We start from the raw sequence: 12,187 nt of genomic DNA on the forward strand, positions 1-12,187 counted from the left end.
AGGCTCTTTTGACATCTAAGGTATGTAGGGCCCTTTCAGCTACCGAGTCTGGATTTGGGAAAAAGACCGGTAGTTCTACTGATTGGTTAAGGTGGAAAGGGGAAATCACTTTTGGAAGAAATTTAGGGTTTGTCCTAAGAACCACTTTGTTACGGTGTAGTTGTAAGAAAGGTTCCTCAAGTGTAAGGGCTTGTATTTCACTTACTCTGCGCAGGGAAGTGATTGCGATAAGGAAAGCTACCTTCCATGTTAGGAATTGCAATTCACATTTGTGCATAGGTTCAAATGGGGGACCCATGAGTCTTGTTAGAACCACATTGAGATTCCACACTGGTGCAGGTGGCAATCTTGGGGGAAGAATTCTTTTGAGACCTTCCATAAACGCTTTGATGGCTGGTACCTTAAAAAGGGACAGGTGTTGCCTATTTTGCAAGTAGGCTGCCAAGGCTGCTAGGTGTAAACGTATGGAGGAATACGCTAGATTGCATCTTTGCAAGTGTAGTAGATAGCAAATGATGTTTTGGATGGAAGCGTCCAATGGATGTATGTCATTATTAGCGCAGTAGATGGCAAATCGTTTCCATTTAGCGGCATAACACGCTCTAGTAGTAGGGCGTCTGGCTTCTTTTATGATATTCATACAGTCTGGAGGGAGATTGAGGTAACCGAACTCTAGGACCTCAGGAGCCAGATCGCTAGGTTCAGTGTTTGAGGATCTGGGTGTCTGATTTCTCCATGGTTCTGGGTTAACAGATCCGGGGAGAGGCGTAGCTTTTGATGTGGAACTAAAGATAGTTCCAGAAGTGTGGTGAACCACGGTTGACGTGCCCAAGTGGGAGCTACTAGTATTAGTGACTGTTGTTTCAGTTTGCGTACCACAAATGGAACTAGTGGGAGAGGCGGAAAGGCGTACGCAAATCTGCCTGACCAGTTCATCCATAGGGCATTGCCTTTCGACTGTGGGTGTGGAAACCTGGCGGCGAAGGTTGGGCATTTTGTGTTTTCGGGAGTGGCGAACAGGTCTATGTCTGGTTGTCCCCACTTTTGGAAGAAGGGGAGTAGAACCTTGGGGTGTAGTTCCCATTCGTGGATCTGTTGTGTGTGGCGACTTAGGAGGTCGGCCACTTGATTGTGGATCCCTGGGAGATGTTCTGCTAACAGGTAGATGTTTTGGGGAATTGCCCATCTCCAGATTTGCTGTGCCAGTTGGGACAGTTGGAGAGAGTGTGTCCCTCCCTGTTTCTGTATATAATACATTGTCGTCATGTTGTCTGTGCGTATGAGGACAGTTTTGTTCTTTAGGTGAATTTGAAAGGATTTTAGTGCTAGGAACACTGCTAAGAGTTCCAGGTGGTTGATGTGGAGCAGTTTTTGTTGACTGGTCCATCTGCCCTGAGTGGTATGGTGAAGGAGGTGGGCTCCCCACCCCGTGAGAGATGCGTCTGTAGTTAGTACAACTTGTGGAAGAGGCTCTAAGAACGGTCTCCCTTTGGACAGGTTGATGGTGTTCCACCATTTCAGTGAGCGAAGTGAGCGACTGTCCACCAACACCAGATCGGTAAGTTGTCCGTGAGCTTGGTTCCACTGTTGTGCTAAGCATTCCTGTAAGGGACGCATTTGAAGTCGTGCGTGTGGGACTATGGAGATGCATGACGCCATCATGCCTAGGAGCTGCATGAACACTCTTGCTGGAAGAGATGGATGAGTTTGAAAGTGAGAGATGAGATTTTGTATACTGGCTATCCTGGCAGTACTGGGATAGGCAATGGCTTTGGATGTATCTATGGTTGCTCCTAGATACTGATGTAAGTGGGAAGGTTGTAGGTGGGATTTGGGGTAGTTGATAGTGAATCCCAAATCGTGGAGAGTTTGAATCGTGCGATGAGTGTGGAGAACGCATTTTTGGTATGTATTGGCTTTTATGAGCCAATCGTCCAGATAGGGGAAGACATGGATCTGTTGTCTTCTGAGATGCGCTGCCACGACTGCTAGGCACTTGGTGAACACTCTGGGTGCTGTTGTTACTCCGAATGGGAGAACTGTAAATTGATAGTGTTGCCCATCTACCACAAATCGTAGATATTTTCTGTGAGCGGGATGCATAGGGATGTGAAAGTATGCGTCCTTGAGGTCTAATGTGGCGAGGAAGTCTCCCTGTTGTAAAAGTGGGAGGACTTGTTGGAGAGTGGTCATGTGAAAAAGATCCGAATGTATATACTGGTTTAGTAGTCTGAGATCCAGTATGGGCCTTAGTGTTTTGTCCTTTTTGGGAATGAGGAAGTATAGAGAATATACCCCTTTTCCCTGATGTTGAAGGGGGACTGGTTCTATCGCATGTTTTTGTAACAGGGATTGAACTTCTTGTTTGAGGAGAGAGAGATGATGCGAGGACATTGGACGTTGTTTGGGCGGTATGTTTGGGGGGGATTGTATGAGTTCGAGGCAGTAGCCAGATTGGATAATTTGTCTTACCCACCTGTCTGTGGTGATGGAAGTCCAGACAGGTAGGAATTGTTGGAGTCGCCCCCCGACCGGAGTGGAATGGTCGGGGGGGAGTGGTGGCAAGTCACTGTTTGGTGGCTGGTGAGGTGCGGGTGTTGTTGTTGTTGCCCCGTCCTCGACCTTTGTTATTGTTTCCCCTATAACCTCCCCGGAAATAACCTCTGTTAGGGGATGTTTGTCCAGAATTTTTAAAGGTGGACGTGGTCTCAGTTGATGTGTTTTTGGAGCCTCCTCTATAAAAGGAGCGACGAAAGGAACCCCGGTTTTGAGGAGACTGCAGTGCTCCCATAGACTTGGCAGTTTCATTATCCTTTTTCATTTTTTCTAATGCAGTATCCACTGCAGGGCCAAATAGCTGCTCTTGGTTGAAAGGTTGAGCTAGAATTGCGGTTTGAACCTCCGGTTTAAAACCGGAAATACGGAGCCAGGCATGTCGTCTGAGTAAGACGCTAGTATTGACCGCTCTAGAAGCAGTGTCTGCTGCATCTAAGGCGCATTTAATGGAGGCATTAGATATTAATTTGCCTTCTTGGATGAGGTCAGAGGCCTGGGACTTAAAGGGTTCAGGCAGATGTTGCATAAGGTCCTCAAGTTGGTCATAATGCGCTCTATCATACCTGGCTAACAGGGCCTGGGTATTCGCAATACGCCAATGGTTAGCCGCCTGCGCGGCGACCCGTTTGCCTGAGGCTTCTAAAAGCTTAGACTCTTTGTCTGGGGGAGGCGTTTCTCCAGTTGTCTGTGAGTTAGCGCGCTTCCTGGCATTTGATACGACTAAGGAGTCTAAAGGGAGCTGGGCCTTAATGTATGCAGGGTCTTGCGGGGCTGGTCGGTACTTTTTTTCGATGCGTGGGTTGAGAACCCTAGCTCGAACAGGGTCCTTAAAGACTTCAGTAGCATGCTTTATAACCCCTTTGATCATGGGCAGTATGTGCACAGTCTTTTGTGACTGCTCAAAGGTATCAAGGAGAAAGTCCTCTTCAAGGGCGTCTGTGTGCATTGTGACGCCGTGGAATGTTGCTGCCCTATTTATAAGTTGGCCGAACCCTAGGTGGTCATCAGGAGGGGAGGGCTTGGAGGGGTAGGTAGTGGGGTCAGGCATGTCAGGTATAGGATAAGACCAGTCATCCATGGGTGCTGGGTCTGGGAACGTAAAAGGGTCGTTTGGATCAACAGGATCATTAAATAAATCAGGGTCCGCCCCTCCCCCTAAGTCATCATTATCATCCTGTGGAGGAGGTGAATGATAGGGAGATGGTAAAGGTAAAGGTAAAGGAGAATCAGGAGGAGGAGGGGGGGACGGGTTAGGAGGTAAAACAGGAGAGGAAGGACGAAGTGGTGAAGTAGCACAGTCCTTTTTCCGTATGGGAGCTGGAGGAGGTGTAGTGTCCAGCTTCCGCTTTTTATATGGGATGGCAGTCACATGTCCCGTGTTAGGATTGATGTAGATCCGCTTTTGAGTAGGATCTGGTCGAAAAAGTTCATCTGGCTCCGAAGGTGGTGTCTGCGATGTCCGCTTCGGGTCTTTATGAGCTTTTTTCGGCGGGGACGCAGTTTTCGGCGCCGATGATTTTTTCGGGTCCGATGGATTTTTCGGAGCCGACTGAGTTTTTGGTGCCGACTGAGTTTTTGGTGCCGACTGAGTTTTTGGTGCCGACTGAGTTTTTGGTGCCGACTGAGTTTTCGGTGCCGACTGAGTTTTCGGTGCCGACTGAGTTTTCGGTGCCGACTGAGTTTTCGGTGCCGACTGAGTTTTCGGTGCCGACTGAGTTTTCGGTGCCGACTGAGTTTTCGGTGCCGACTGAGTTTTCGGTGCCGACTGAGTTTTCGGTGCCGACTGAGTTTTCGGTGCCGACTGAGTTTTCGGTGCCGACTGAGTTTTCGGTGCCGACTGAGTTTTCGGTGCCGACTGAGTTTTCGGTGCCGATTGAGTTTCAGGCATCGATGTTGAAGAACGTCTCGGTGCCGGTGGAGACTTCGGTGCCGAGGAACGTTTCTGTGCCGAAGGAGATTTCGGTCTTGGAGCCTGTTTCGGTGCCAACAGTGGGTTTTTGGGTGCCGAGGGTGTTAAAGGCACAATCAGGTGAGGTTTGCTCGAGCCCGAGCCACCCACAGGCTTAGATGTCTTCGGAGCCGGGCCCGAGGGCGGGGCTTCTGAAGAGGATTTCCGGTCACGACTGGGCCCAGCTGGCGGAGTCTTGACCAATGCTTTTTTGGATGGGGCAGGGGCAGGGGGGGTGGTACTCACACGCTGCCCTGGAGTGATGAGGTCATCGGAATCGTCGGCCTCGGACACGATCTCGAGATCTTCGGTGTCGTCTTCGGGAACATCTTGAGCAAAGATGTCCTCCGGTTCTGGAGCTGGTTTGGCCATAATATGGCGTCGAGCTCTTCGGTCCCGGAGGGTCTTCTTCGAACGGAAAGCGGAACAAGCTGGACAGGTGGACTCGTTGTGTTCCGGCGACAGGCAGAGGTTACAAACCTCGTGGTGGTCACTGTGGGGGAACTTCGCTCCACACTGGGGGCATTTTTTGAAGGGTGTCCTGTCCATCAGCCGCTTGCGGAACCGGTCCGAGTTGAGTTCGACGTCGATGGAATGAAGATTAAGTATTTAAGATGATTGCTAGAAGTTTTCTGCTGGAGCGGAAAAAGTTCATCCGAACCCAATGGCGGAAAAAAACAATCTGCCGATGGAGTGGATGCCCATGCGCACTGTTGTCCAGGGGAGGAGTCACCAACCTCGTGACCAAAGGCTTCTTCCGAAGACAACAACAACCTGCAATCATCCGAGCCCAACACCAGATGGCGATCTTATCCTCAGTGTGTGATCTGCAGCTCATATGCCTCGAACAGCAGTCTATCCAGACTTGGCTGTCCAGGCAGTAATGCTTGGTAAACGTGAGTAGGGATGCCGATGTGGCTGCCTGGCAAATGTCAACCAGCGGTACTCCAGGTCCCAAAGCAATACTAGCTGCCGTCGCCCTGGTAGAGTGGGCGTGCATTCCTACTGGAGGTTCCTTTTTAGAGAAAGAATAACAGATCTTAATGCATAGGAAGACCCATCGAGTGATGGTACGTTTATGCCCAGCCCGACCCTGCTTGGCGCCCACATAACCCATGAAGAGTTGATTGTCCACCCGAAAGTCTTTAGTGCGATCAAGGTAGAAAGACAGCGCGCGTTATGGGTCCAGACGGTGGAGTCTCACCTCCTCTTTGGAAGGGTGCGGAGGCGGGAAGAAGGTGGACAATGTGATGGTCTGACCTATGAGGAAAGAGGTAACCACTTTGGGCAGAAAAGATGATCTAGTACGGAGGACTACTTTGTCCGGATGGACAGCAAGAAAGGGAGGCCTGGAAGATGAGGCTTGAAGCTCACTCACCCTGCGAGCAGAGGTGATGGCAAGCAAGAAAGCAGTCTTCAAAGTAAGCAGACGAAGAGGACAATTATGCAGTGGCTCAAAGGGAGCACAAATAAGATAAGTGAGGACAAGATTTAAGTACCACTGGGGCATTACGGAAAGAGATGAGTAATACCTTTCAGAAATCTATTAACAATAGGGTACTTGAAAAGAGAAAGCTGATCAGGCAGGCGAAAAAAGCCCAAAGTGGCCGAAAGATAGCCTTTAAGAGTGCCCAAAGGTAAGCCCTGCTGGGCCAAAGAAAGAATGAAGAGGAGAACCTCTGAAAGAGGGGCAGCAAGGGGATCCACAGCCTTTGCTGTGCACTATGCCACACATTTTTTCCATCTACAGGCGTATACCGTTTTAGTGGAGGGATGCCTGGCTGCCAAGATGACATTTCAGGCTTCGGGAGGAAGGTCGAAAGCTGTCAACTGTCGCCGCTCAATCACCATGCAAGGGGTTGGAGGCTGGACAGGTTCGTGTGGAGAACTGTCCCCTGCTGCTGCGACAGAAGATCCTGTGAAAAGGCAGTCTGATCGGAGGATCGATGGCCATGCTCAAGAGCTCGGGATACCAGACTCTTCGTGCCCAGTCCGGAGCCACAATAATTACTTGGGCCCGGTAGCGCTTGATTTTCTTCAGCACTCTGGGTAAAAGTGCTAGAGGTGGAACGGCATACAGGAGGCCGCAATTCCACTTGCGACGAAAGGTGTCGCCAAGCAAGTGCCGCCTTGGAAACTCCAACGCGCAGAACTGTTGACATTGCGAGTTCTCTTAGTTGGCGAATAGATCTAACCAAGACTCTACCGACTTCTGAAAGAGACCTTGTACCACCTCTAAGTGAAGACACCATTCGTGATCCATCATGCACCGGCGGCTAAGTTCGTCCACCCTGTCGTTCAGGAGCCCTGCCAGGTGTTGAACCACCAGGGATATGCCCTGATGTTCCAGCCATGCCCAAAGGTGAAGAGCCTCTTGGCAAAGGGTCCACGACCCCACCCAGCCCTGTTTGTTGCAGTACCACATGATGGTGGTGTTGTCCATGAACACCTGCACTACTCTTCCTTTGACAGAGGGAAGGAATGCCTTCAGTGCCAGATGGATTGCCCAGAGCTACAGAAGGTTGATGTGGAGCCCGGACTACACCGGAGACCAGAGGCCTCTCATCTCCGCCTGCCCCATGTAGCCTTTCCATCCCAGAAGTGACACATCAGTCACCACTGTGAGCTCTGGTTAGGGAAGGGAGAGGGATCTGCCGCTGATCCAATCCTGGTTTGTGAACCACCACTGCAACTGACATAGCCCGAATATCCCAGACTCGCTGCTCAGGAGAATAGAACCGAAACTGCGCTGTGTCCAAAACAGCTCCGATGAAAAAGAGCTTCTGAGAGGGAATTAGGTGCGAATTCGGCACGTTGATAGTGTACCCCAACGCATGCAGGAGGTCCACCGTAGTCTGGAGGTGGGAGACGACAGCCTGTGGCAAGCATGCCTTCAACAACCAGTCGTTGAGCTAGGGGAAGACTGGTACCCCTGATCTGCGCAGAAGAGCTGCGACCACCGCCATCACTTTTGTAAACACCCGAGGGGCGCCCACTGGCCCCCAGACCCACGACACTGGGTCCCACGTCGCCCACCACGCAGATGCTGGGTAGCTTGTGCAGGCCTGTGTCACTGGGCAGAACATGGTGGGGTAACCCTTTCGTAGCCACGAAAGGGGCGAAAGGCAGACTGCATGGGGCAAGAGGTGGCAGCGATGCCCAAGGATCTGGCCGTAGCCCTAGAGGCCTTGAAACGCTCAAGCGCATTGTCCGCCTTGTTGCCAAACATACGACGGCCATCAAAAAGCATGTCCAAAAGAGTGCATTGGACATCCCCAGAAAAGCCAGTGGACCTCAGCCAGGCGTAGAGCCTCGGGGCTACTGACGTTGAAATCGTTCTACCCAGCTAGTCAGCAGTATCCAGCCCACACCGGATGGTGAACTTTGCTGCGTCTCGACCCTCTGCAACAGCGCTGGTGAGCACGGCCCGGGCCTCCTCCGGGCACTGTGGCAGCACTTGCGCAACCGTGTCCCACACAGTGTGTGTGTGTAACAGCCCAAGAGACATGCAGTGTTCACAGACTGCAGTCCTAAGCTGGCGGAAGAAAACATCTTCCCAAGATGGTCCAGTTTCTTGGATTCCCTATCAGGAGGAGCAGTAGGGAAAGCGCTTTTTGAGTTTGAGGCCTGAACCACCAAGCTCTCGGGGGTAGGGTGTTGGGAGAGGAAAAGTGGGTCGGCCAGGGCCAGGCAGTGGCTTCGGGCAATCATCCTGTCCATAGTAGCCCCTGTGCTGGACTTGGACCAAGTGCCCAGAAGGATGTCAGTGAGGGCCTCATTAAAAGGCAGCAGGGGCTCCGAAGAGGCTGCTGCTGGCTGAAGCACCTCAGTCCGGAGGTTAGTCCTGACAGCCACCGTAGGAAGCTAGAGGCCCAGGGCCTCAGTCGCCCTACGCAGCACCACAGCGTAGGAGACTCCCTCCTCCGTAGCCACGGTAGGGGCAAAAAGCATACCAAGGTCTGGGGAGGTATCCAGACCACTGGCATCATCCAACTCCTCTCTCCAGTCCGGCTCTTCAAGTTGCTCTGCAAGAAGGATAACAGAACCCTCCCAGTTCTCCTCACCCTCTGGCCCCGGTACTGACGTCGGGGAAGGTACAGTGAGGCGCCAAGGCCAGAGCTGCCGGAATCGAAGGCCTAGAGCCGCCAGCGGAGTCAGCAGGGCACGAAGGCGCGCCGGCGGAGTCAGGCTGCCCAAAGATGGAGTGGAGGAAATCGTAAAATGCACGAAGCTGGGCAGGGGACACTCCAGCTCCCGGAAAGGGTGGGAAGCGCGGAGTCATCCCAGCGGGCTGGGAGGACGGAGCCGCGACGCTCCGGGTCCCGCGTCAGCTGACTTGACGGGAAGAAGGAGAAGAGCAACAAAGCTTCTTCGACTTACCTGATGAGTGCAAAGACTTCGATTAGGAGTGGTGATGGCTCCGCGACCGGGACCTCGACCGGCATGGAGTGGACTGCTGGGCCTCCAAAAGCTTTCAGGACCACTCCCGGAAAGACATGGGCTCGGCAGTCGGAGCACGGCTTTGGGTCGTGGTCGTGCTCCAGGCACCAAAGGCACACAAGGTGCGGATCGGTAACAGACATTACCTTGTGACAGGAGTCAGAGGGCTTGAAACCGGGCCGACGACTAGACATCCCTCGTGCACCAGGAGTCGCAAGACTCAAAAAAGATGTCGACAACAGTAAAAAAATAAAACATTTTTTTTTAAAGAGTTAGTCAAAATGTGACTAGGGATCTGCTCTAAATGGTGCAGAAAAGGAGGAACTGACGTCAGCGCGTGTAAGTGGACACCACAACGTCATCCCGGCGACCACGATGCCGAACGCGGAGTCGACTGACGCCACCTACCAACGCCCAGGGGTACTGCTACAAAAACCTTTCTCCGGATCCAGTCTGACGCCTGGAGGTAATTCTAAGGTAAGGAATCTATAACTAATGGTCTCTTTCAGATAAGAGCTCTCATCTAAACTCGAACTAAAGAAAAGGACGAAACAAGTTTGCTGTTATAGCTGATCAACATGCTTCTCTATTTTGATGACCTTAAATCAAACACAATGGGATGGGGGTAGCTAAACTACACGTAATTAAGTAAAAGAATCATGACATGGAAGTAGCTGAAAAGTATCTTTAAATTTTGCTATCGGGCATCACGTTTAGCCGCCTCAAACATGGCAACAGAACATCAAGACAGCAACAAAGGAAGCAGAAGCTGTGGTGGGTTGGCACCAATTTATAGAGAAACCGGTGCCAAAAATCAGCAACCCAAATTGAGTAAATCTTTAAAATCAATTCAGGAGTATTCTACTCCATGGCAGAAACTAACTCCGCAAGCTAACAAATAATGGGAAATAAAGTTTACAAAAGTGGCACAGAAATTTTGATGAATGTTCTTATAGTCTCCACCTGTAGGGAGACTGTGGATATACATCCCGTATAGCCTTCCACGGGATAGTTCACATATCTCAATTAACAAATTTAAGACCAATGCAAAATATATATATTTATTTTTGCCCTGGCCACACCAAAAATTCTTCTGGCTTAAAGAACTCACAGATGGGATCAACCGTTAAACTGATCACCACCAATGCGTGCTTAAATGGAATGATAACCTCTAACGTTTGAGATTCTTTGATTCATGTTATGTATGGAAAGCAAATGAAAAAACATACACTGAAAATGAAAAAAAACGTGACAATGAGGAAGCAGGGATTACCGAGATATGATGTTCTCCCTCCTACAAGAGAAGTCAACAGTAAGTAACACAATGTCATGTTTCATTCAAAAAGAATGTAAAATTATTAAGATTCAAAGGAAATGGAAACATAACAGCATGAATGCCAGAGACAAGAGCTAGAAATGGTAGAGGGGGTGGGGAGGGGGAATCATCGGGCCCCCCCCCTTCAGAATTTTTAACAATTATTCTAATAAACTGGCAATGTTTAAATAGCTCTAGACGCATTTAAAAATTGAAGTGGAGTTCTCATACCGTTTTAAAAACGCAATCAAATACATGATTGCCAAACATTCCATTCTGGTCAGGTAGGCCTTACTAATTTGTAAAAGTATCCACAGAGTGATTATTAGAAATGGGGGTGGGGGCTTTGATGAATATTTGGAGTTCCTTTCCTTTGGACACATGCTCGCAGATAGGATATAAATGACAAAAGATGTTATTGATGGCCCATTACAGAGCGGTTTACTGCCACTCCCTTAAAACAAAGCACTGTTTCAGCATAGCACTTCTTTTGACCAGAGCCTGCCACCCCCCCCCCCTGCCCCCCCCCCCCCGGGATCACTTGAGGCCCTGTCACCCAGTTTGAAGACCCCTGCACTAAACCATATTGTATACCCCACATAGATCTTAGAGCATCAGATATTAAAAAATCAATGTGTTGCAAGTGATCTGGGTGTCTACTTCCTCTTTTCTGCTTGTGTGCAGTTATACCTTACTAGACAAGACACACTGCTTTTCCCTTCTGTACATTTATTGTAGTGGTTAGTGATCTAACCTAAGCCATGCTTATGTGTGGGACCTCGGACATATCCCCATTACCTTCCTGTACCTCAGCAGAGTAAGAAAGAAGTTAGTACGGATCACTGCCAAATGATCAAGGTCCAGCCAGTGTCAACACAGTAGTGAAGGAGATGGGAGCAAAAGGGGCAAATGTGCAGGTATTGGGGAGTAGATACTAGAACTACTTGTCTTGGAGAGGCCAGTTGCTGTTGTCTTATAGATAGGCTTTAGAGTAGTAGGGGTTGGGGCTGCAAGTTCGTGTTTTTCTGGAAGAAGTGTGACACAAGGCCTGCAGGTGTCAGGGAAAGAGACTGGGTTGGAGGGGAGGAAGGCAATGCAAGAGGTGTAGGAAGGCCATGCTGAAAGAAAGTAGTAGTCACTTACTCAACAGAACTGACTCTGCTTTGGCTTCTCCCAGGATGGGCTCAAAGATGCGAAGTAAAGGCTTAGCCAGCTGTTGCTCCAGATAGTACTGAGTGTCGATAGGGATGTTATTCTCCAACACATAGATAGGATCCTGAAAAATACATAAGAAAAAACAAAGTAGTCAGTCTGTTTTGAAACAGGAGTCGAATGGCCTCAGACTGAGCAGCCACAATATGTCCTGCAGAATGAATGGCTGTACACATTTTCACTGGAGCCCCAACCTAAGTTGTGCATGCAATAAGGACAATGGTTCTCAGCGAAGGGAGCAATCCTTTCTTGACAAGTATTCATTAAAGGATGTTTAGCAGACATAACACACAAGAGGACACAGGTTGCGACCACAAAGATTGTAAGGAATGACAGCAATGGGAAAGAGGGAAGATGTCTTTCTTGGAGGGTTACGCTTATACTGCATGTTTAAAGTGTCAAGAAATCAGTGGGCGCTATGTGCAGATTTTTATGGAATGCAAGTTACTTTCCTGATAGGCAGATAGAAATTAAAGGATGGAAGAAACAGAGGACTGAGAGCGGTAGGATATAGAGGCAGAGGAGAGTTAAGTCAGGCAGATGAGAGGTTTACAAAGAAGGTGCGGTAACAGAGAGGAAGTGACAGAAAAGAAAAGGGATGAAAGGACGAGAAAGAAAGAAGAAATCAAACATGAAAAGAGATGAGAGGAGATGGGGAGAGACGTTAGCAGTAGAGAGGAGGTAGTGATAAAATGGAAACGAGAATGGGAAGAGAG

At 49.7% G+C, this 12,187-nt stretch overlaps 1 protein-coding gene across 2 annotated transcripts in view; it reads right to left on the bottom strand.

Moving 5' to 3' along the window:
- The window catches only part of POLD1 (DNA polymerase delta 1, catalytic subunit), a 509,877-nt gene that overhangs the window by 164,865 nt on the left and 332,825 nt on the right, over positions 1-12,187 (bottom strand). For both annotated transcript variants that reach the window (XM_085616214.1, XM_085616215.1), the window contains exon 23: positions 11,403-11,535. In XM_085616214.1, the coding sequence (XP_085472340.1) occupies positions 11,403-11,535 (133 nt within the window). The remainder of the gene's footprint in view (positions 1-11,402; positions 11,536-12,187) is intronic.

Source organism: Triturus cristatus, chromosome 7, assembly GCF_964204655.1.
Source record: "Triturus cristatus chromosome 7, aTriCri1.1, whole genome shotgun sequence".
Taxonomy (NCBI): domain Eukaryota; kingdom Metazoa; phylum Chordata; class Amphibia; order Caudata; family Salamandridae; genus Triturus; species Triturus cristatus.